Source organism: Aaosphaeria arxii (assembly GCF_010015735.1).
Source record: "Aaosphaeria arxii CBS 175.79 unplaced genomic scaffold BU24scaffold_3, whole genome shotgun sequence".
Lineage (NCBI taxonomy): Eukaryota > Fungi > Ascomycota > Dothideomycetes > Pleosporales > Aaosphaeria > Aaosphaeria arxii.
Genome location: NW_022983476.1, coordinates 288,024 through 310,135, shown reverse-complemented (window position 1 = coordinate 310,135; position 22,112 = coordinate 288,024). Strand labels below are relative to the sequence as shown.

The following is a 22,112-nucleotide window of genomic DNA, read 5'->3' as shown; positions in this document are numbered from 1 at the left end:
TACTGGGGATGTGAATGTGCTAGACGCCAGATAATTTGTGTGTAACGACCTAACCCAGATTATGTATCAGTGATGACTGGATGCTCATGTGAGAATTCCAGCAGGACATAGCAGCTGCCCAGGTGCCACCTAGTTCGGAGGCGACGCCCATTGTGTTGTTGTCGGCATGTACTGTCTTCAAGGGTGCAGGGTCGTTAGAGTTCTGGTCTTTCAAAATATGCGTCGCTCTCCAGGACACTCAGAGAAAGATTTCAATCGTGTTGGCCGCACTGTCGTTCTCCATAAAGGCGATACATCCATTGCAAACATAATGGTAAGGCTCCGTCAAGAAAATTTTACACGGATATTTCTTGCTTACATCCCAATTCCTAAACCTGGCCTGCGAGAGAGAGTGCCTCCAGCTCTGTTGAAAATAAGTTTTATCTTGGGTCGGGCAGAGAGATTTGGCATCTGGTACATCTTTACAAAAGTTTTCCTTCCTCAACTGAAAAACGTGTTGTGCCTTCTTGAGGAGATCTTTGCTCAAATATTCTTCGAATTTCTTGACATAATCAAACGTGTTTTTGCTGATTGGTTTGTGCCCATTTCTCTCGCGGTCGGCTTTCAATTGTTCGGTTACGATCTTCTCTAAAACATCCGGATGGGTGTGATCCCGGCAATTTTTGCAGATGCCGCCTTCATCCCTGAACTTCGCTGTATTTTGGCATGGCTGTGTCCTTTCGACCGGTTCGCCTGGGCGCCTTTCGAAGTTGTCATTGCGAAATATGCACTGTGTGTCCGCTCTGACCTGAAAGTCCTCGTTGAAATACTTGTATACTTCGCTATGGAGGCCATGGGAGAAATTTGCTGCATTTATCAAATTGTCTTTGCATTGTTGACATGTGTCGCCGAGCCTTTGGACCTCTTCGCACGGGTCGAATGTTTTCTTTCCGCCATGGAAGCTCTCTTCGCGAAAACGGAAGTATTTGTCGTCCTTATAATATTCATGTTCAAACGCGCATTTGACCATACTGAAAAGATCGAATGGATCCCAAATTTCAGGTTGTTGAAGAGGTTGAACGAGAGAATGAGAGTGCCGATAAGATGCGGCGGCCAGCAGAGGAAAAGTTCGATTTTCGAGATAAGAAATAGAGATAGTATTTGTTTGTTGATACTGATAGTATCGGTAGATTTTTAAAGCTTCTGGATTGTGTGAGATTGGTTTAAATAAAAGGTGTATGATGCTGTAGACAAGCTGTCTTTTATGCTGGCAAACTACAGCATTTATACACACAGGAAAGAGCACAGGGCCATCACACGAGTATCCCCAATCAGTGACTCCGTACTTCTCGAGTCACTCACTTGTTGAGTGCAAGGGCTATATAGTCATAGAAGCTTGTTACAGCATCACATCTTGTCCATGGCATAAGTGTCATGCCAAAGAGGTCTGTCTCATCAAGCCATCTACGGATCTGCACTTGGGCGACTTGTCATTTAACTAGAATGACGAAGATCGCATATGCCAAATAATCAAAATCACTTGTCCTCGCCCCTTGCCAATCATGTAGTCAAGTTTAAATGATTCTTTCTTTGACACCGTTACACTGAGAATCATGTGTCACCTCTAAGATGACTCCGATGTCGAAATTGAAGTTGAATGCTTCATGCTGGAAACATATGAAATATGGTTCAATGAAGTTATTTTTATTCCTGAAAAGGAGGTGCTACAGACATACCGTTCTACATCAGCGATTGCATTCTGACAACCCGATGAGTATCCCTCACCGGTCATCATAGACCCATGTGTGGTACAAAGTCGAGCAAGAAAAACATGATATGTGAAGAGAGCGGACAACTTGCTGGACGGATCATATTGCGTATTTCCTTAAGTTTGCCAACACATAACCAATCACAAAGTAAAGATACGTCGTTCATTAACCCCAAATTGTATGAGCATCGGTATGTCCTAGCGTTGCCACGTGCTCCACGTGGGATAGATGAACTTTCGATGCCTTAGCGTGCCTTACGATGACGACGAACCATAGTCTTGTAGTTAATTTCCAGCATTTTGGCATATAAAATTTCACAGAGTCGTATCACGGAAGCTGATTATTGTTTGTGGCGTTGTATCTCTGGAATCTGTGGGCAATTTCGACTATATTAATCATTTGAGCAAGAAATAAAGTGAAAATTCGTAAATTAATGATGCATGAATAATGATACAATAAGCCAGTCGCAGACTTGACAAGATAAACATGTGTAATATAAGCCGCCATATCCGTCTCCGTCGCAGTATTCCACTCGGGCTTTCCCGCTCGCTGATCAGTGCTACTGTTGGTAGTCCTAGAACTTAATGCTGAACGAAATTGGAAGTGCTCGGATTTCGTGGCATTCAGGGCAGAACAATGTTATATCCAAGGTCATCGTCTTCCGTTTCGACACTCGGTACTACATCTTGATCATCGCCCACGGTGATCTCGGCTCCTTGCGCTGCAGTGCCGATTTGTTCGTCCTCCACACTATCGTCACTCTCGGAGTCATCATCTCTGAGAATCCCTGAAGCGTCGAAGTAATCCGTGATGTTAAAGGTTGTTCCGACGGTTTCCATCCACCGGGGCCAACAATAATTACAAGCCTTGCCCTTGACTGCGACGAGCGTACATTCTCCTCCCTTCCTCATAAGCTTTAGATTGAAGTCTTCGTCCCTCCATTTGCAACCATCAAAGTCCGGATCTTCAAATGCGCAGAGGAACTTATTGTGCTTGTTTTCGACGGTCTCTTTCATTTTTTGCGCAGCGTCTCGTTTCTTCGTGATGATTTCCATTACTGACTGGTCGGGATCGTGGTTGATAACATATCGTTCAAGCTGAACCGAATCGTAGAATGCAAGACAAGGCTGACATATTTCGGAGGGGGAGAATTCCAGTGCGAATCGGCTTCTGCATCTTGCCTCATTGACCAAAGCACAAAGCGTCGCGTTAGGAGGTGGGCAGAACGGGTCGTGTTGTGAGGCCTCGCCGCTCGATGCCATGTGTTGGAAATGGTTGAAATAGTCGATCGGTTTCGTATATGAAGAAAGTTGTAGATGATTCTCCTTTAGGTAGCTGCAAATGTGTAGTGAAGGGTTGATCGCTCAAAGTCGAAGAAAGGCATTTTATATACTGCCAATGGCTAAAATGAGTCGCTGTTGACTCTGGCAATGACCGGTGGAAGTGACTCTGGAGATTGATGAAGATTAGAGACAGTCAGCCGTGACGCTTGATCTGACTTGAACGAGTCACTGTTGACATTGATAATGAGAAGACAAACAAAAGAGATTGGGAGCCGGGGTGTTGCGAGAGTCTGCTTGGAAATTTGGCTACTGAGAATGACGATAGCCGTAAGAAGTCGCTTTCTAAGCTGGAAATGACTTGAAGAAGCTGCTGTTGATGTCGATGACGACTGAACAAGTCACTGTTGGCTGTGATGGAGGAGGAGAGATGTCTAGCCAACTGTGGTGCGAGGGTTTGCTGAAATTATGAAATATGCTTAGTATGGTTTGCTCTTGGCTCCCAGATTGAGGCCCAAGGATCTCCTCTTGTATTTCCGTCGATCGCCGTGGCACAAAAAGCGAGCGTAATGTGACATCAAAGAAGGAAGTGAGGACATAGAAGGGAGCGGTGTATGAAATCCTGTCAGCACGATCACTTACCTTACCAACGCATGACCGGCACGTCCACTCGCCCGTGTAACGCACAAGAGAATCTTGCAGAGAACCCGCCATTGTTCCGGTACGTTGGGTTTCGAGATGATGATGTCCCATGCTCGGAGCTATGGCCACCTTGAGGCGAAACGCTGATTCAATCCGCGAACTGGCCGAGCCAATGGGTCGTTCTTCTTTATCCACACGGCGAATGGGAGCGATCGAATGAGATTCTAGAGTTGCATTCCGAAGCTGAGGTGCCATTTCTTCAGAGGGCAACTTGAGATCCCTCCGTCGCGTGATTTCTTCGAACCCAACGCCACCCAGGTTTCCTAAGGCGGAGACCGGTTAGTCGCGGGGAGACGTCAGAGCTGTCGTCAGGTCGTAGGGATGTGATTGGATTGCATTGGTAGCTCAGCAGATGAGACGTAGATTGAATTGTCGTTGGGAACTTGCATGGGCCAATGCAGTGTGCATATTTGCATAACGCGCAAGACTTCTTTTGCTGATAATTGACAGAAACACCGCATGCTGTTCATATGAATGTTTTAGATGAGTTTTCGGTGCAATGATAGTGATAGGTCATGCGAAAGCCGTTCCGGTCATATCTAATGCGATTTCCCGTGTAGTGATCTGTCACCGCCAATCCATTATTTTGTGCAACATCTGACGCTAGGCCTGTAAACCTTTCCCGATGGTCCGGATGCGACACCAAGCGATCAAGGAACCGTGTGCTCGGTAAACTTGTTTAAAAATGGTTAATTAATTGTGTGTTTTTAACACTGTCTTAAACAGATTGAACAGCCCTAGCAGCCTACTCTTACACGTCTTCCATTTCCTCATCATCGTCGTAGTCATTCTCATTATCGTCGCTACTCTGTCCAGAGGACATCACCAAATTGCAGATGATCTTCCTGAGCGATGCTCCGACTAGACCTTCTCCGAATTTTAGTTCCCCAAGCTCGAGAGTCGTATTATTATTATCTTTCAGCGATATCCCAGCCGGGTGGACTCCGAAGATCGCCGCTAGGTCGTTCTTCAGCAAGGATACGCTCATATCCGCCGAGATGGTGTAGAATATGCGATGTCGAGTACCTCCAATCGTAGCATCAATCTCAATGTCTTTAGCAGTCGGAACGCGTAGCGGGCTTTCCAGAGTGATCCCATTGTCGTGCGCCCTCTGCCAAAAACCTATTCATGATCATAAGCCGCTGTCACTGCATGCACACGACTGTCTTCGACGTTACCTTTGCAACCCGGGCAATAGTTTCTCCATCGACGGGTGCTCAGTGACTGGCCCGCGCCGTCGGCATAGACTGGGTAGTACGACGCTGTGGGACGCAAATCGATGCAGGCACAGCATTCCCATCTCGAAAGACTGCAGATGGTACTCCTCTTGTGTATACAACGTTGATCGATCTCCACCTTGCCGTGGCGCGCTGTGCCTTCCTCCGTCATATCCATCCGAACGTCGGAGTTGCGCGCAATGGTGGTTACACGGGATGAAGGGGAGACAACGGTTTTCTTTGGTCGCGGACCTTGTTCCCACGTCGAGGAACTGTCGCACGTCCAGCGTCGTTTGAGCGAGGCCATTTTGCTGATTAGAGGGTGATATTCGAATTGCAGGGAATTGCTGAAGATTGATTTGTATTGAATTGATCCCGGTATAGACAGAATTAATGAAGAATAACTAATTCGTATCGAATTGTCCACAGCAGGGCAACGTAACACGAATTGATCGAAAGAACAGAAGCAATCTCAGCAACTTCGATTGCCTGCGATTGTCGAATATGAAGACATGCGACAACGTCACCAGTACTTGTACTGTTGTGTCGCGCCTTCATCCTCACGATACTGCATTGCGCGCTAACTCCTTCTGGCTGCTGTGATCCTCGAGCTGAGGCAACGACTCCACTGTGGGGATGTTGCCCCAATGGCATTCGCTTCCTTCGATCTTTGGCGAGCCAAATGTCTCGGCCGACTCAATGTTGTCTTTGGCAGCCTGGAAGGACCAGCACTTGAACAAACTAATTGAAAGGGACGACGTAGGGTGGTAGGCAATGCAATCGCAAAGTCGATTGTGATTGGAGCGTGGGCCTAGTCTAGCCCGAAAGGGAAGGCATCCGCCGCTTCGTTGTGAATCAGATCCAGTCTGTGGTGCAGATGTTCGTTTCTTGGAAGTTATAGCTGGTGCATATCAAAGACAGTCAATACATCGCATCGGGCCTTTCTATCAGTTGATTGAAAGGGGAGATATATCGCAAAATGGTCAAGTAGGGTGGACACAATACTGCAGTTCGATAACCACGTGATAAGAGGGTGAGTGCTATTGGGTTTGCCCGAAGTCGACCACACATTTGATTGATTGAAACAAGAATAAACAAGAAGACTGTGGCGTAGTAGACTTGAATGAAACTACCCAGGGGTCACGTGTGCTAAGAGTCGAGCATATAGTATCGAGGACCCCACAGAGCTGCTGCATCCTCCACCCTCTCCCCACAAATTGCAGACCGTGCCAGAATGATCGCGTAAGCATGAACCGATCAATGCAAGGACATCAATTGAACGTGAGGAGAGCGTTTCCACGGACGTAGAGGAGCTATTATTGGGTGGTATCGCAGTGATTTCATTGCCATATCGGAGCTATTGAGTACCGGCGAAAAACATTACATATTAATGGATTATGTACTAAAAACCCATCCAGTCACAACAACACAACTCCTCTCCTTTCTATTACGATCAAATCTACTCCCAAACGTCCTCAAACTCCAAAGGCGTCGCAGGCAGCGTCTCGACCTCGCTGGCCTTAATCTTGCCAGTGCCCTTGGCAAACGCAACCGAGACGTTCGCGTCATTCGGCCTGCGGTCGAAGCACTTGCTCGTGGCCTTGTTGAGCTGCTCGCCGGCGTAGATGCCGACCTGCTCGAGCTGATGGCCCATGCAGCTGAAGTCGCCGACGTAGCTGCGGAGTTTGGTGGAGGGGTTGGTGTCGTACTGGATCCAGACGCCGAGCTGGGCGAAGTCTTCGGCGGGGCTGGCGTTGGCGTAGTCGTCGGGGACGCAGGAGTCTTGGTTGTCTATGGGAAAAGAGTTAAAATCAGAGATTCATGAGGAAAGAGTTATTGAGGAAATGTTTGAACGTACAGGCGTTGGTGAACGTGGTGCTACGAGAGAAGCCCTGGTCGACACTGTGCATAGCCTCGTGGACATGGACGGCAGGCTTGACATTTCCACGGAACAAGATACGGTCGTTACCCGATCCCGCACTGGTTCCGCTGTCCTGAACGCTCAAGGCATGGACGACACGGCTACGAATGCCCGGTGGCACGCGGCCAAAGTCCTCCGCGTACTTCTGACGACTAAGATTCGAGTCGGAGCAACGGCACAGCGTCCATGGCCTCGTGGGGCAGTCATTGTAGGTCACGGTGTAGACCTCGAGGTTTCCAATCGCGCAGTTGACCTGTCCGTTTCCGCGGAGCGTACGCGCCTGGTCGTAGCAGAATTGCGGGTACGATCCCTTGGCCCAGGTGCTGATGGAGAAGCCGACAGTGGGTGGGATGCGGTCGGACGATGCATCGAGGGCGTCGAGGTTGGAGAGGAATGCTCGCTTTTGAGCGTCGATGCCCGTGGCGAAGATCGCGAGGGCGGTTAGGGATTTGATTATGGAAGGCATGTTGTATGTTATATATGAAAATGAAACTGTAATGAATGACTATCCAAGAAGAATGGAGGACTGCCTGGATCAGAAGTGACTCTGGATGCCTTCCAAACAACAGCATTCGACCCGCCTTTTATATCCCCAATCGCCCTACCTTTTCAATCCCACCGTGAGAAATTTCATTCAGCTGAAAAGCATGCAACTAGACACCATCCCTCAACACATCTGTCTGTCTGCCTGCCAGTCAGTCTCGCTCTAGTCTCAAACAAACCCATATACAGGGTATCCAGACATACACAGCGCGGTCTACAAATTAACCCATCAGCACTAACACCAACAAACCCATAACATGTTCCCATATACCCAGCGACCAGATCCACAGAGGGACAATGGTCGGCCGGCCTCTTCGCCCATTCCGGGACCCCCAGGTGACCATTGGAAATTCTCATGAGAGGTGGGGACTGGGATGGGGAAGTATAGGAAGAGGTCGTTTTTGGCCCCATGATGGTTGACCGACAAGGTAGGTAGGTTGGGGAATCGATAGCCTGGGGAGAGGATGGCATCAGCGTGGTGACAGGTGGTATGGTGTATTTATTGGTGGTTTCTATAACCAGATGTATTCTGCGCTGGAATATTGGAAATCGAAAAGCTTAACGCCGGTCTGCGTGATCAGCATCATTATGCGAACATTCACCTCTCAAACATTTCTTCTTTACCCATCAAAAAAAAGGTACAAAGACTTCCATCCCCTTAGCAGAGATCTTAAAAAGTCAGACAAACCCCTGGTTCAGCAAATCGTAAGGCCACCACCTCGTGGCCGGAACAATACCATAGTAGGCAGGCAATTCGTCCTAATTCCCCATCCCCTTTCCCCTCCCCCTGCTGCAATCATAAAAACTGTTAGCAACGCTGGTCAGTAGACCCACGAACCAGTAATGCAATAGAACAAGAACGTGCAAAAGGCATGTCAAAGTAAGCTTAATTGATCCTTCTCATGCAGGGTCAGCGTTGAAAAATATGATGCATTATCGATTCGGCAGGCAGGCAGCTTATGGTGCATCTAGTTCGCTATTGTATGGGATGGTTGTTTAGCGAGATTGGGCGTCATGGGGGAACGGGGGGAGGGAGCGCCACACATAATCTTAAAAATGTAAGCAGGTCGGATTCGCATGGCCTTTTCCAACGTTCTGGATTGTTTCTATTAATCTAAAGAGGAGAGAAAGGATGCTGTTGCCTTATCCCACGGACGACGGGCTTTCTATGGTTCGTTGCATATTGGAATAGAACAAGGCGATATGTGAGGTTTGTGGTAATACAAAAATTGGAAGAGAACCGGGAAGAGTAATTCTTGCGCTGCGTGGGACGATAAAAGGCAAAGCAATCTATCTCTGCCTTACAATTACTCCGTAAGTTATCAACTATGATCCAAGAGCATCATCAACCATTGTCAATACATATCACGCTGTAGAAACGAACATGTGCGCTTTCTCCCCATCTCACCCATCCCCCTCCCTCCTCTCTCTTCTCCACTAAAGGAGCCAGTTCAATTTTATTCCAACCTCATCTGTGACTAGAGCTGAATTATCGATATTAAATAACCTGACCTGCAGTTCAAAAGGCGAACTAGTTCAACGTTAGGATTTCGGCTTCGGCCCGCTGCCCCAGGGTACTAGCCACAGTACTAACTACGACTTCCCACAACACCCACTTACGGGTAGTAGTGGGGAAGGCTTCAATGTATGGTCTACATCTCATAACAGCAGATGTAACCGCAAAGAATGACGGCCCATTCGAATTCCATCCTCCACATATAGAATTTCCAATATGTCTAATGCTTCATACTCTGTCAAACACGCGCATCTAAACCATTCGACCCAAGAGCTTCAATTCCTCAATCACCACCACTCACGAAGCAGTTCTTAGCATACTGTCTACTTTATCAGCGATGCTCCTCTACATCCATATTCTGCGCTCGCTGGACGCAATGATCTATGATGGCGTAGTAGGATAATATACACGAGGCTATTCAGTGATCACGTTGTAGGCGGTCTCGCAAGGCTCAGCCTTGCTTATACGCACGGCTTTGCTCTCATGCCCTTCGTGATGACTTTTATTAGCACGTGATTTGACACGGTGTATAGGAATTTATTGTTGTTCGAGTTATCCAGGTCGATTATTGTGTATGCGATGAGTAATAACACTCTATATCCTATAAGTACTGTTGTGTACAATAATAAGCTCTCTCATGAAGCTCCAAGCTTTTTCGTAACCACGTGAACATATAAATCCAGCCTTGTTATAAATGCGTCAGGCTGTAGCTTTTACGTATCCTTTTTACATCGAATTCTCTATACTCTTTTTTGCGTTCCTGAAAGCAAGTCATCTGAGTAGTAGTCGAACCTTTACTTTTTAAGTTGGCATCATGAGTACCCAGGTGACCGGTACTTGGAACATCGATCGTTCAGCCGCGAGCTTAGTCTCTATCGCAAAAGGTGCTTTGGTAGCAGCAGCGACCGATAATGTACAAGCAATCGCTATAATCGCGTGCGAGAAATTCGGAAATACGTTAGCGATGTGTGATAGCACGATCAACATCATCCAGGCCAATGTCGTCCCACCTCCCACGGCCCCGATGCTCCGATTCTTGAAATCCTATGTTGGATTTCCAGAACACGATTCCGCGTCACAACTAAGCCAGTCTCATGCGGGACTGCGGTTTTTGTGCCTTGCTGCGGCTCTAATAACGTCCATGGAAATACATGTCGCTAAAGAGGCGCTGCATGCGATGTTGAAAAGCACCACTAAAGACTCCGATTTCCTTCCATCGCCCAGACTTCTCAGGGACCTTCTTAGAGCATTGGAGCCAAGATGTGCGGCTTCCGGATTCACAGACCTCACCCTTCGTTGGTATTCGAGGTTGTGCTCCCAGGTGGGAATGATCCCGGCCGTACAACCTGGTGATCCGAGTTTAGCTGGTGCTTTCCCTGATCCAGATGGAATCAGGGATCTGATAGATGCCTTTCGCCAGCTTGAACGCATTGGAGAAGCTACTGTGACCAGAATAATTATCAAAAGTAGAGGATGTACAGCCTGGGTAGCCTCCTTCACCGAATGGTGTCTCGGTAGGCCTCCTGCTGTTTTCACTCACGATGGACGGAAAATACTGGACCAAGATCATCATGACGTTTGCATCATTCACTATCCGCCTGGAGATTTACGCGATCGTTCCGCAGCTTTCAAGGTTGAGGTTGACCACTCGGTCCGGGCTTTTGAAGAGATGGTGATTGAGAACACTATCACATCCAACCACACCGTCAGTATGCGATGGAGAGGTATGCCTTCGATCGATCAATACGGTAAATGGCTACTCCAGCATAATGGGCTAGACGTGGGCAACAGCCGAAGAGCATTCGAACAGTTAATTCCATACGCTCTTGACCAAGTTATTTCCAAGTTGAGATTTTCGAGTTATTGCCCATTTGATCGTGACAGAGAACTCGCGCCCTGGTATTGGGAGGAGTTTGAAAGGGACTCGATCGCAAACCAGCCGGAGCCGGAATGCATCAACGATCTCCGTACCCACCCTATTCCTACGACTGAGGAAATTCTACCACTGCTTCGGCGCTTGACTGGGATGACCAATGTACAGACCAATGTACAACAAAAGCCACTGAGAGAAGTGCGTCTTATTGATGAATTGCCGCTTGTGGTGCATCATCTTAGGGAGTTGCAAAAGAGTTGCGGTTGTTCTACGTGTCCAAATGTGCTGTCTTCCGAAGATCCTGTGCTTCAGTATTGCAAACGCGAAGCATTTCTCAACAAAATAGTAGTTGTCCTTGCTGATATTCTAGCTCTTTCTCTGTTTGTTTTCCCTGATGACCTTCGTATTCGAATCCCCGTACGCCATCACCAGAACGAACGTCATCCATTTGCAGAGGCTATATTCAGCATTCTTAAATCGGGCCAGCGTTTGATCGTCAAACATCACGACTTGCTAGATTGGGCATTGGCGTTAGTCGGCCATGACGTTAGCAACGAGCTCAAGGCTGATAAATGGGCTGCGTCATCTGGCATGGGCCAGGCGGTGTGGCCTGCTATCTTTGACACGCTCTGTCCGACGAAATCCTGGTTCTTATCCCTCAAATTCTGCCGCGGCGTCTTCCAGCATAAAGGGGAACTGTACACCATGGTCGAGGCGCTTGCAAATGATGGGGAGGTGGACATTGAGGAAAGCCAGAATCCTGTAATTGAATTCCAGAACCGTTTCCCCAACTTGAGAGCGGAATGGAGAGTTCAAGTCAGTGATGACATTCTGAAAGTTGGTCTAGGATTGTCTAGTTCTCGTGGCCAATTGAAGTATGCAACGGTCTCACCAGCCCGAGCTTTGGCCAACCTGTCGAGCGCATTGATGGCTGAGAGCTGTTCTCATAGTTCTGACGAAGCTCTCGAGCGTCCTAACCCGTTCGTCACTTACGGACACCCAATCGATCCAGGGAAACTCATTCGTTGTGAGAGTTATAGGGTAGGCTATGTAGGTGTTGTTGCGGTCAGTGATATGGACGATCTTCGGTTTCTCTCTCTTGCCTGTGGCGATAGGTACTCCTCTGTCGTGATACGGAAACATGCGTGTTTTTCATGCTGTTTGCGGATTTGTAGGAACACCTCATATCCCATTCTTATTCTTTAGCAGTTTCTATCTATCATATGGTTTAAGTGTGGCTTTTTCTTCACATCCGTACCGATTACGTATACATTGGAACTTGTAACATACGGAGCAAAGAACAACGCGTGATTGCATGGAGGATCTTTGCAACTATGTATATAAATTAGGCACCTACCTGTTGTTCTGTTCGCTCCATTGTGATGCCCGCTACATAGTGAGGTATAGTTCTTATCCTACGATATGTATAATTCCACACAAGTGAACGCCCTCAGCAAGTCCTTCTATCGCCCAGACACAGACAGACAGACAGACAGACAACGCAAGGAACCTCACATCGCATACCACGAGCCTTCCTACGCCGTCGCTCGATGTGCCATGCGCCCCATCTGATATACCCCTCTTATCGTGGCACTCTACGATAAAATAGTTTGTAACTCGTAAACGGCCTTAAAAGGACCTACCTACAACCTTACACTATAGTTAGTAGTCACTAATCGATTCAATTTCCACCTACAGTATCGATCAATATCAATTGAATTCCCACCCTACCTCCTCAATCAACCTCCTCAACCAACAACCCACCCACCCTACACCCCATTTATAACATCACAATCTCCGATCCAAAGTACTCCGTAGGCTCAAGACCTATTCCAGCCACCCAGTATCGATTCTCTCAACTCTTCCACGTGGTGGTGCGCTTTTTCTACATCTTCCTACCGCTATATAGTGACTGACCATAATTTAGGTACCTAGCTTGCTGCGCAAGCAATGAAACTCTAAATGAACTCCAGACAGGAAAGAACGATGGTACTTTTAACCTCGTAATCTTCCTACCTGCGGAAGGTGCCATGGACGTTCGAAAGTGTGAGTCGTTGGACTTTATGTACGAACGGCGTTGGAAGCGTGTATGTGTTAGGTACCTACCTAATGTATGTGCAGATACGGGACGCGCGTTGTTTTATATTGTAAGCACATGTAAGTAAGGCGCAATCCCTCGTGTCGACTGCGACATTGCGGCGCGGAGGCGGAGATTTTTAATCGCTACGCCGCAATGTGATCGTCATTCGCGATAGGCGGGCGGGCGGGTGGCCAGCATGACGGCCGCCGCCCGCCCACGAGGCTGGCAAGGAAGCTGGGGGCAGGGGCGGGCGGGGCGAACCGAGAATACGAGCGGCGCCCGTAAAGTCCCTCCGTACGTACATACATATGCAACGTCAGTCAGCATCCACAATTCGCAATAGATATATTTATTCACGAGGAAGACGGGACTCATGTTTTGATTAATTGATTCGTGTTTGATTGCTATCTACTGGGTGATAACCCGGGTATTTACCAGGTTCCATTTGAGGTACTCGTAATTCATCCCGCGGCAAAGAGGGGGTATCAAGACGCTGCTTGTCCATGAAGCACGCGCATGCACGTCCGAAAAAGGGTAAAACACGCATCGACCTAGGAAGGAGAGGTATTAGGCACATCGTTACAGTCATGCCGAATTGTCGTAAACATTAATTTCCATCTGGTCGTCCGCGTGGAAGTGAGAAAATTGGGAAGAGGAACAGCCGTGAAGAAAAGAAAGATATACACCGATAAAAGCATATACAATCCGTTTTCCCATGACGAAACCAAGACCGTGAAAGATTTTTTTGTTCCAAAGGGTCACCTGCTCGGATCGCTCACTCGCTCGGCACGTCCCCACAATACATTATATCATTACATCGTTCGACCGAGAGACCTTTGGATTTGGGGTCGTAGGCTTGGCGCCTACAAGAGAAGCCAGGCAGCGACACCACCGACGACACCGGCAACGGGCATGCCAGTCATCATGGGGGCGGCACCAGGGACCGAAGAGGAGGCGGCGGTGCCAGTGGACTCAGCAAGGCTCTGGGTAGCGGAGGAAACCTCGCTGAGGAAGGAGGAGAGGGCGCTGCCGAGGGAGGAACTGTTGGCTGTTAGTGATGTTTCTACTATGTAAAGAGATGTTCAACTTACGCGACCGAGGAGGCAGCCGAGGAGGCGCCACTCTGAAGAGAGCTGGCGGCAGAACTGGCACCGCTGGCAAGAGAGGAAGCAACGGAAGAAGCGTCGCTGGCGATGGAGCCGGTGGCCGAGCTCAAAGCGCTACCGGCAGAGCCAGTGACAGAGCTCAAAGCGCTACCAGCAGAGCCAGTAGCTGAGGCAATGGCACTGCCAGCGGAATCGGTAGCAGATGCGATGACACTACCAGCGGAGTCGGTCACGGACGCGAGGGCAGAGGAGAGGATGGGGAGAGCGCCAGTGGAAGCAGGAGCCTGGGTAGCGGAACCGCCGGACTGGGAAGCGCCAACGTCTTTGATGAAGGTTAGTATTCGACCTTCTAGAGGAGTCAAGCTGTTGAACTTACTAGCGCAGTAGTTGAGGCCATAGGCGATCACACGGTTAGCATCATCGCCGGAGGGGCAAGCCTGGTTGGAGCAGTCGCGAACGCCGTATCCGAAGCGGGCCTCGTTGCAGTAGCAGCTAACGTCGCCGACAGCGCAACCGAACTGGGAGGTAGCAATGCCGACCATGTTGTTGATGCAGGTTTGCTGAAGAGGACATGTTAGTCAGGCATAAAGAGAAGATGAAGAATTCGTGGACAGAGTGGCATGGAGCTTCAATTGGGAAGGGAAGGAGCGCGAGATTCGCGCAGGCAGAGGGTAACTTACACCGCAGGGAGGGAGATCACTGAGGCTCTGGGCGGCAGCGATGCCAGCAACAGCGAGGATGGCGAAGGTCTTCATGGTGACGGTTGGGATTGAGGGTCGAGGGAGAAGATGAAGATGTTGAGAGGTAAGTTGATGTGGGTGTGGATGTGGATGAGGTTTGTGAGTGAGGTTGTGGATGAGAGAGAGGAAGTTGGAGAATGGGGGGGAAGGGCAATATTTATTTAGTGGGCACGGGAGGCGGGTGGAAGGGTCTTGGTTGGACAGTGATGGTGATGGTGACGAGAGAGAGACAGAGAAGCAAGTGAAGGTAAGTGAGGTGGGTGAATTAATGACGAGGCTGCAAACACCCACGCCCACACCTACACACTACAGTGACCACACATGCACTAACTAGCTACCTAGTAAAGTGTCTAGTTGATTACTGGAAGTAGAATTGAACTAACAATTGATGATGGAGGGAAACGAGTAAGGCGATCAGGAAGGCAGGGCTGGTGTGGCTTGTTGATGTTGAGATTCTGGTAACCTTCCATAGTCTTAGTCTGGCATGAAGCTGGTAGTGACGGGGTAACGGGGAGGTTGGATTCGACTTCAATTGGTCTAGTTGGATGCGATTGACAGAATATCCTGTATTGTTTCAAGGTTGTCTTTTCTTGGAATTTGTGTTCACAGCTGCCTCTTGTCTACAGTGGGTACGGGGGAATAACCTGATTTCCCCCATCATCGTTCCCATCATCGCATCTCCCGTCTCCCTCCCATGAACGAATGAATCATTTCAATTTCATTTTTTGTTGTTTCGTTCGCCAAAACAACAAAACCTGCCAACGACATCATAATCACATACCGACTAACCCCATCCATACTAGCCGTATCCACTAGTGTCGTGCACTAGCCACCACCCTCTTTATCGATCCTCAACCACCCCGTCAGTGCCCGTCCATCCCCAACCACAATCAAACACTTCAATCAATCAATCGATCAGCCATCTCATTATCATTCCAGCCCATCATCCCATCAATCTACCATCCTAATCGAAGCCATCGTATGGAGCCACTTAGATCGTCCACATCGATCTATCTCCTTCTGCCCCCCAGTCGCCGGTGCCACCACATCACCCTGCCCAGACATCAACCCATCATTGAACACTGACACAGGGTGCACAAGCTACACCACTGGGCACAGGTACAAACAGGCACACTCTGCATAACACATGGATGCACAAACCGGGAACTCAGGCACCACAAATCCGTCTGCCTGTAGCTTGACGCACCGCGTCTGGGCAACTCGGCAAACGCCCACCCTTTCATTGGTCCTCACAACCTCCTCTCATCATATCGTTAACCTCTTCTCTCCGTCTCGCGACCTCCTTTTCCTGCCTCATCCATTGTAACGTATCGTTCAATGTGCGACTAAATAATCCAGAGCTGCGTCACCGACCGAGCAGGGCATCAGTCCCAGCCTGGTCCAGCACTATCAGGCCGCCCCGTCAGAGCGACCGAACATCAAAGCTCGAAGCGCATCAATGCGGAGTATCTCCCTAGTGTGCTCGCATAGCTATTGGATCCACAGTATGGACAAGGGTCGGATCAGGCTTTTGTGGCTGAACAACACTTCCACGCTACGTCGCTACCCACCACGCTATCGGCCTTGACTTCCCCGCCAACTGTTTGTTGGTCTCGACAGCTCTGATATCACTTCCGACTAACAACTTGAAAAAAACGAAGGAAAATCAAGTTCCTCCACTCCAGATGGGCCAACGCACCACTGATTTGCCTCGTTCGTCCTCGCTTCCAGTGACAATTCCCCGATCATCGTGATTCGATATCCACCCGATAGTTGCGCCGAGCCCCGTACCACTGCTACTTGCGCATACCGCCCTCGCCAGACACATGCGTACAACACAACACACACCAGCCCTTCCTTACCTCACCATGCTGTACATGAACAGATACCTGCAGCTGGGTAGTTTCTGATAGCAGAATGCTACAGCTTCTTTTTTCCCCCTCTCTTCTCAGTGCATGACCATGCATCGCGAAAGGAAATGGCGGGAACACGCTCTCGTACCTGCGCTGAAACCTCGTTGTCCCTAGCCACGAGGATTCAATTGCACGACCCCAGCCTTTCCTTCATCTTTTCCAAACACCAAATACTCTATTCCATACAATGAGTTTGTGCTATGTTGGACGAACTAACCGCCCAACATCTCGTTTGCATCGTGCGCTCAAAACTTTATCCTGCCCCTTTTACCAGATGTCACAGGACTTTGCCGGCTGGATCAACTGATTCGTTTGTGTAAACAATCTCCGCGCTTGATTGAATCTCCCGCAATGTTCGATTCCAAACAATCGCATGCGCGGCAGTTAGTGGACACTTTCGATGCGACATGGCCAAAGTGAACTGTCGAACAAGTGGCATTGCAACTATGTCTATGCTACCCGTGAGGAGTACGGAGTACAGAATCAATTCGCAATTATCTGACAATGTCCCTCAGCAACTAACAATGCGACTAACAAATCCGAACGATGATCATTTCCGCGCCAACTCCGAGTAAACTATTGTTTATGGCGAGAAGATATTCTACAGCTAGATACGTCCTCGCGCGCATTCGATGTGAATGAACACAGACCGCTCATCGACTCCCTCCTGCACGTACATTTGTGTTCGTCTGCACAATAGTCGTATCCACAAACCATCTTCGAAACTTCGACTCGGACCCGGTCCTCGACCTCGACCTCTCCCTCTCACCATACACCTGCCTCCTCCGTAGCAGGAACCAACCCACGCCGAAAAGGCCAAACACCGCGAACACAATACCAACCACGAGCCCAACCATCGCTGCAGTTCGTGAACCTTTAGGAGGCGGCACGCCGATCGAAGGTGCCGATTCAGAAGGATACAGCGACGATGCCGTTTCGGGTAACATGGAGATCGCCCTGTCGATCACAGTAGCGCATATCTGAGTTATGTTCGCCGACTACGATCAGGATAACGCGACGATCATCAGCCATATTCTTTAAACAGAGACCCAATCGCAGGGAAGGAAGGAAGAAAAATCATAAATCTCCAATGCCACTAACGCAAAACAGCAATACCCATATCTTGACCAGAGAGAAGCATAAAGCGAAAGCAGATACCAATATCAATATGAATTTGTACTTACAATACTGTTCTCCGATGTGCAGAGTGCCAGCAGCGTCAACTGGTTCGCCATCTCCGCCTGCGCCATGGCCTTGTCTGCCAGGCCTGCGGCAGCATTCGCATACGCGTTCGCCCGGTTGCCCACCTGTACAGACTTGACAGCGAAGACACCGAATGCGATAGCAGCTGCGAAGGCGGCGAGCTGCAAGAGCACATTGATGGCGAACTGGGCGATCGGCGGCTCCAGGCGAGATACCGTCTCCGTTTGCGTCTGTGTCGGTGAGGATGTTGATGTGTTGCTTCCTCGCCTGTCGTTGTATGGCGACTTTTCTCGAGGAACGGTTCGTGAGGATGTGCTTCTTGTTGACGACGGTGGCTGAGATGTGCTTCTGCTGCTGCTGCCACTACTGCTCCTGTATTCAGGCGTGTACGTGGTTGACAGGTACTGGTTTGGCAAAAGTCTTGCAGTGCTGCTGCCACTCTGCTGCCGTCCGTTTCCATGTGAAGCCATCGTGAATATCAATTCTCCGCAAACTCAAAGATTATCTTACTGATGTTCTGATTTCGCACAATCAAGTCTTGCACAATAGCTATATTCAAGACCTCAAACCCGGGGAAAGCTGGTCAGATAAATACATCTTCCACCACTGCTACAATCCTTCTCCGTACACCTCAGGCTGCCATCCCATCCCATCCCCTCAACCCCCCAAACCACCACCCCTCGAGGCGCAGCAGCATCCAAACTAGCCCGCCCATACCGGCGGCGCGCTCAGAGTTTTCCCAACCTGCATCCTCACTGCCCCCCCCCCCCCCCCCCCCCCGAAACAAATCACCGAAATCTCTTCTTCATCTCCTGCCACGGTCCGGCACTTTTTTCAGGCACGCGCGTGGTTCACCATACGGTTGACACATATGTTCATAGCGCTCGCCGGCTCGCTGGTGCTGCGAGGTTGCTCGCGAGGCGGAGTGCGTGAGGGTTTAGCTCCATGCGCAACGATTGGGCCCCGAACGAATGTTTCTAATCGATAAGAGCCCCCCGCGTGCGTGCGCGCGTGGTGCCTGACAGCCATGGCATGTTCGACGGATCTGAAAGACTTTTTCTTAAGAGTTTTCGGGGTGCGTTACCGGGTATGTGGTTGGTTGGTTGGTTGGTTGTTTGGTGGGTGATTGGCTGCTTTGGTTGTCTGGCTGTGTGCCTGGTCTAAAGTAGTAGTCTGTGAGAGAGGCAGGTTTCGGCTTGTGTGGGGTATGGGGTAGTCATGGCTGGACAGGAGGTATGGAAGAGTTTTTCTGTCTGCGTTGGTTAGTGGGACGGACCGGTGCATGTTTCATGGAGGAGTTTTTTTCTGGCGACGTGGTTGTGGTGTGTTGGAGTGTTCTTCTTGACAGGAGGAGTACTTTGGTTGCTTAGTCGCATTGATATCGGGAACCTGTGAACTTCATGTCTACGCACCAATCTCTCACAGAGAAGCGCGTGGAAAGACAGTATCCACATCTCATACCTCACTCTAGAGTCTAGGCGCTCAAATCCACCATCATGAAAACCGCTATTTCAGTTCTAGAAAATTTGATTTTTGGTCCTGCGATGCGGTGCAACAACGTCTCTACTCATTATCGCTAGCAACCTCCCATCTATCTAGCTGGCGTCCATGAGCCACGATACAACATCCAGCCATGACATGCGACGATAATCCCCCCATCCCATCTCATCCCTCACTTCACCTCCACGCACAGACGTCGTTTCCATGGTCCCATAGTCGTCCTTCCATAGCAACCCACACGCAGACGCAAGGGACACCCACCCACCTCCACCTCTCCACCTCACAATCACACAACTCACTCCTCCGCATGCTCCCCCTGCTCCTGCTCCGCAAGGTGCTTCTCCTCGGCGGACGTTATGCAGTGCATATTCGCTCCTTTTCCTTTACGTTAGCTACCTGTACGTATCTTTGGATTATAGGGGGTGATAGTACCTAGTTTGTTGATGGTTTCCATCCACTCGTCGTAGGGGTCTGAATCGAATACTATGCCTATGGGGGAGGGAGCGTGTTAGATTTTGAGGTGGTGGTGGTTTTAGAGGGGGGACTGGGAGGGAGGGTGAGAGGGGGATAGGGGGATAACGTACCGCCGCCGGCTTGTAGGTACGCGACGCCGTCTTTTACGACCATTGTTCGGAGGGCGATGCATGTCTATAGTTCACATTAACCACAATTCATCTCCTGGACGAGAAAGAAAGTTTGAAGTGTTCACGTGAATGAACCGGGGGGGAAGGGGGGGTAACGACTCACATCCATCGCGCCCTCGATCTCCCTCTCGCCGTCGACCGCGTTGTAGCCGAAGTAACCCACAGCACCGGCATACACGCCGCGCTTCTCGCGCTCCAGCTCGGCGATGAGCTCCATGGCGCGGACCTTGGGCGCGCCGGACACGGTGCCTGCGGGGAAGATGGACCGGAAGGCGTCGAAGCGGGTTTTCCCTGGGCGGAGCACGCCGGAGACTTCGGAGACGAGGTGTTGGACGTGGGAGAACTGTGGTTAGGAGGGTGGTGTTAGTTGGCTGGTGGGATGGGGGAGAGGAATGGAGGGGAGGGGAGGGGCTTACTTTTTGGACGACCATCAGGCGGTCGACTCTTGTGGATAGCGGGTCGCAGACGCGGTTGATGTCGTTGCGGGCGAGATCGACGAGCATGACCTACATATTAAGGTAAGCCTCCTTATACTTTGAAGATTCATGGGTACGTACGTGTTCGGCGCGGTCCTTAATCGAGTTGAGCAGTTCCGACGCGAGCGCCTCGTCCTCTGCGGTCGTCTTGCCTCGCTTCACTGTGCCTGCGATAGGATGCGTGATGATCCTTCCAGCTTCCTCCTTGACGAGCAGTTCCGGGCTTGCGCCGACAATCTGAAAGTCCTCGCAATCGAGGTAGAAGAGGTAGGGGGAGGGATTCACGTTTCGTAGATGTCGGTAGACGTTGAAGGGATGTAACGAGGTTGGTCGGGCGAATCGCTGCGAGGGGACTGCTTGGATGATGTCGCCGACGTCGATGTGCTCTTTCAGCTTGTGCACGTGGCCTTCGTAGCCTTCGCGTCCGATGTTCGACTTGTATTCCTGGCCTGTCTTGATGGGACCTTGCTCCGGTATGGGAATGTCCTTTCCTTTGAGAATCGAAACGTAGCGCTTCAGGGTGGCTGTGGCTTCGTTGTAGGCGGCTTCCAGGTCGTCCAAGTTCTCCGGAACCTTGATATATGTGACGACCTTAACGACCTGGAAGAAGTGATCAAACGCCACGACGGTGTCGTAAAGCATGAACAGACTCTCCGGCACCTCAAGCACATCCTTCATATCATCTCTCCTTGTCTTCGGCTCAAAGTACTTCACACAGTCGTATCCCACATATCCAACGGCACCGCCCATCAACGGAGGAAAACTGATCGAGGGTATTGTGGCAACGCGGCTCTTCGCAAGCTCCTTCTCGAGCGCTGGCAATGGGTCCTTCTCTTCGCCATGGCCGGGGCCGGTCTTGGTGACTTTGCGGGGGTCCGCGCCGACGAAACTATATCGTCCGATGGTCTCTGTGGTGGCTGCGCTCTCGAAAAGGAAGGACAGTTTTGATTTTGACCTGTCGAGAATCAATTACGGTCCTTGCGGTTCTCCAATGCATGTGATTGCAGCCCACACGACCACAAAGCTTTGCCCACGACAAAGCAGAAGTGACATAATTCATTCCTTTATATACATCTTCCTTGAAATTGTATTGCAGCATGTGTACTGGTTGTGTGGGCTGACAATGCGAACTCGCGTGCTCTCGAATGAGTCATTACTCACTTTGCGGCGACCTTCAGGTATATCGATGATGGGGTCAGGAAGTCGGCGGATATGGAGGAGAATATGGGAACGAGGTTTGGAGGATTCGGCGACGCAGCAGAGGCGGCTAGGACCTCTCGTACAATGTCGAGCGAAGGCTGAACGCCCAGCTACATGCAGTCAATAGGCGGGGTCTTGGAATTGAAGGTATTAGGAAGTGGGAGCGAGCAACTTGCCTGTGACGCCATTTTGTGTGAGTAAGAGGTGTGAATGGGCCAATTGAGAAGTCTAAGCGAGATAGCAATGCGACGAGAATAGGTGAATTGTTGCTTTGGACAGGTATGGGGAGAAGTTGAGTCTGATAAATGTATAAAAAAAGTTATCTACAGAATGCGACTCACACAAACTGTCCCGCCTTATTATTAGGTTCGTAACCGTAATCCGTAGACGTCGATTGATTAAATTAGCCAAAAATGTTCACCCTCCGTGTCCGAGCTTCGGCGCCCGGGT

At 49.8% G+C, this 22,112-nt stretch overlaps 9 protein-coding genes across 9 annotated transcripts; 1 reads left to right on the top strand and 8 right to left on the bottom strand.

Moving 5' to 3' along the window:
- Window positions 1-49: 49 nt before the first annotated feature.
- BU24DRAFT_407019 (uncharacterized protein) lies at window positions 50-1,009 on the bottom strand (the record flags this gene model as incomplete). Its single annotated transcript, XM_033525792.1, has 2 exons — window positions 50-202; window positions 359-1,009. 2 exons carry the CDS (start codon window positions 1,007-1,009, stop codon window positions 50-52), a joined length of 804 nt encoding a protein of 267 aa, XP_033385266.1.
- Window positions 1,010-2,371: 1,362 nt separating this feature from the next.
- Window positions 2,372-3,010, bottom strand: BU24DRAFT_407018 (uncharacterized protein; the record flags this gene model as incomplete). The annotated part of the gene is made up of 1 exon (XM_033525791.1): window positions 2,372-3,010. One exon carries the CDS (start codon window positions 3,008-3,010, stop codon window positions 2,372-2,374), a length of 639 nt encoding a protein of 212 aa, XP_033385265.1.
- Window positions 3,011-4,478: 1,468 nt separating this feature from the next.
- BU24DRAFT_419975 (uncharacterized protein) lies at window positions 4,479-5,404 on the bottom strand. Its single transcript, XM_033527352.1, has one exon. The coding sequence runs from the start codon at window positions 5,252-5,254 to the stop codon at window positions 4,853-4,855; it is 402 nt and encodes a 133-aa protein (XP_033385264.1). The 5' UTR covers window positions 5,255-5,404; the 3' UTR covers window positions 4,479-4,852.
- An 880-nt stretch (window positions 5,405-6,284) lies between these two features.
- BU24DRAFT_419973 (uncharacterized protein) lies at window positions 6,285-7,409 on the bottom strand. The gene is made up of 2 exons (XM_033527351.1): window positions 6,806-7,409; window positions 6,285-6,738 (listed from the first exon to the last, which is right to left on the bottom strand). The coding sequence occupies exons 1-2, from the start codon at window positions 7,332-7,334 to the stop codon at window positions 6,407-6,409; spliced, it is 861 nt and encodes a 286-aa protein (XP_033385263.1). The 5' UTR covers window positions 7,335-7,409; the 3' UTR covers window positions 6,285-6,406.
- Window positions 7,410-9,660: 2,251 nt separating this feature from the next.
- Window positions 9,661-12,241, top strand: BU24DRAFT_419972 (uncharacterized protein). Its single transcript, XM_033527350.1, has one exon. The coding sequence runs from the start codon at window positions 9,742-9,744 to the stop codon at window positions 12,004-12,006; it is 2,265 nt and encodes a 754-aa protein (XP_033385262.1). The 5' UTR covers window positions 9,661-9,741; the 3' UTR covers window positions 12,007-12,241.
- Window positions 12,242-13,247: 1,006 nt separating this feature from the next.
- BU24DRAFT_419971 (CFEM-domain-containing protein) lies at window positions 13,248-14,806 on the bottom strand. The gene is made up of 4 exons (XM_033527349.1): window positions 14,667-14,806; window positions 14,363-14,546; window positions 13,972-14,308; window positions 13,248-13,921 (listed from the first exon to the last, which is right to left on the bottom strand). Exons 1-4 carry the CDS (start codon window positions 14,739-14,741, stop codon window positions 13,744-13,746), a joined length of 774 nt encoding a protein of 257 aa, XP_033385261.1. The 5' UTR covers window positions 14,742-14,806; the 3' UTR covers window positions 13,248-13,743.
- Window positions 14,807-17,112: 2,306 nt separating this feature from the next.
- On the bottom strand, window positions 17,113-17,762 carry BU24DRAFT_419970 (uncharacterized protein). The gene has a single exon (XM_033527348.1). The coding sequence runs from the start codon at window positions 17,584-17,586 to the stop codon at window positions 17,293-17,295; it is 294 nt and encodes a 97-aa protein (XP_033385260.1). The 5' UTR covers window positions 17,587-17,762; the 3' UTR covers window positions 17,113-17,292.
- Window positions 17,608-18,601, bottom strand: BU24DRAFT_140696 (uncharacterized protein). Its single transcript, XM_033521128.1, has one exon. It carries the CDS (start codon window positions 18,310-18,312, stop codon window positions 17,803-17,805), a length of 510 nt encoding a protein of 169 aa, XP_033385259.1. The 5' UTR covers window positions 18,313-18,601; the 3' UTR covers window positions 17,608-17,802.
- Window positions 18,602-19,362: 761 nt separating this feature from the next.
- On the bottom strand, window positions 19,363-22,013 carry BU24DRAFT_419965 (anthranilate synthase-like protein component I). Its single transcript, XM_033527347.1, has 8 exons — window positions 21,839-22,013; window positions 21,624-21,772; window positions 20,544-21,417; window positions 20,403-20,492; window positions 20,090-20,329; window positions 19,927-19,990; window positions 19,775-19,831; window positions 19,363-19,717 (listed from the first exon to the last, which is right to left on the bottom strand). The coding sequence occupies exons 1-8, from the start codon at window positions 21,848-21,850 to the stop codon at window positions 19,638-19,640; spliced, it is 1,566 nt and encodes a 521-aa protein (XP_033385258.1). The 5' UTR covers window positions 21,851-22,013; the 3' UTR covers window positions 19,363-19,637.
- Between the last annotated feature and the right edge of the window lie 99 nt (window positions 22,014-22,112).

What these genes read in the sequence shown, in the direction of transcription:
- BU24DRAFT_419975 (XM_033527352.1), bottom strand. Translation starts at nt 5,254, where the DNA reads ATGGCCTCGCTCAAACGACGCTGGACGTGCGACAGTTCCTCGACGTGG.
- BU24DRAFT_419970 (XM_033527348.1), bottom strand. Translation starts at nt 17,586, where the DNA reads ATGTTACCCGAAACGGCATCGTCGCTGTATCCTTCTGAATCGGCACCT.
- BU24DRAFT_140696 (XM_033521128.1), bottom strand. Translation starts at nt 18,312, where the DNA reads ATGGCTTCACATGGAAACGGACGGCAGCAGAGTGGCAGCAGCACTGCA.
- BU24DRAFT_419973 (XM_033527351.1), bottom strand. Translation starts at nt 7,334, where the DNA reads ATGCCTTCCATAATCAAATCCCTAACCGCCCTCGCGATCTTCGCCACG. An exon ending in CACCACGTTCACCAACGCCT is followed by an intron (nt 6,739 to 6,805) that starts GTACGTTCAAAC and finishes CTTTTCCCATAG; the next exon opens with ACAACCAAGACTCCTGCGTC.
- BU24DRAFT_419971 (XM_033527349.1), bottom strand. Translation starts at nt 14,741, where the DNA reads ATGAAGACCTTCGCCATCCTCGCTGTTGCTGGCATCGCTGCCGCCCAG. An exon ending in GTGATCTCCCTCCCTGCGGT is followed by an intron (nt 14,547 to 14,666) that starts GTAAGTTACCCT and finishes TGTCCTCTTCAG; the next exon opens with CAAACCTGCATCAACAACAT. An exon ending in TGGCCTCAACTACTGCGCTA is followed by an intron (nt 14,309 to 14,362) that starts GTAAGTTCAACA and finishes CCTTCATCAAAG; the next exon opens with ACGTTGGCGCTTCCCAGTCC.
- BU24DRAFT_419965 (XM_033527347.1), bottom strand. An exon ending in AGATCGAGGGCGCGATGGAT is followed by an intron (nt 19,991 to 20,089) that starts GTGAGTCGTTAC and finishes TGTGAACTATAG; the next exon opens with ACATGCATCGCCCTCCGAAC. An exon ending in GGAAACCATCAACAAACTAG is followed by an intron (nt 19,718 to 19,774) that starts GTACTATCACCC and finishes GTAAAGGAAAAG; the next exon opens with GAGCGAATATGCACTGCATA.
- BU24DRAFT_419972 (XM_033527350.1), top strand. Translation starts at nt 9,742, where the DNA reads ATGAGTACCCAGGTGACCGGTACTTGGAACATCGATCGTTCAGCCGCG.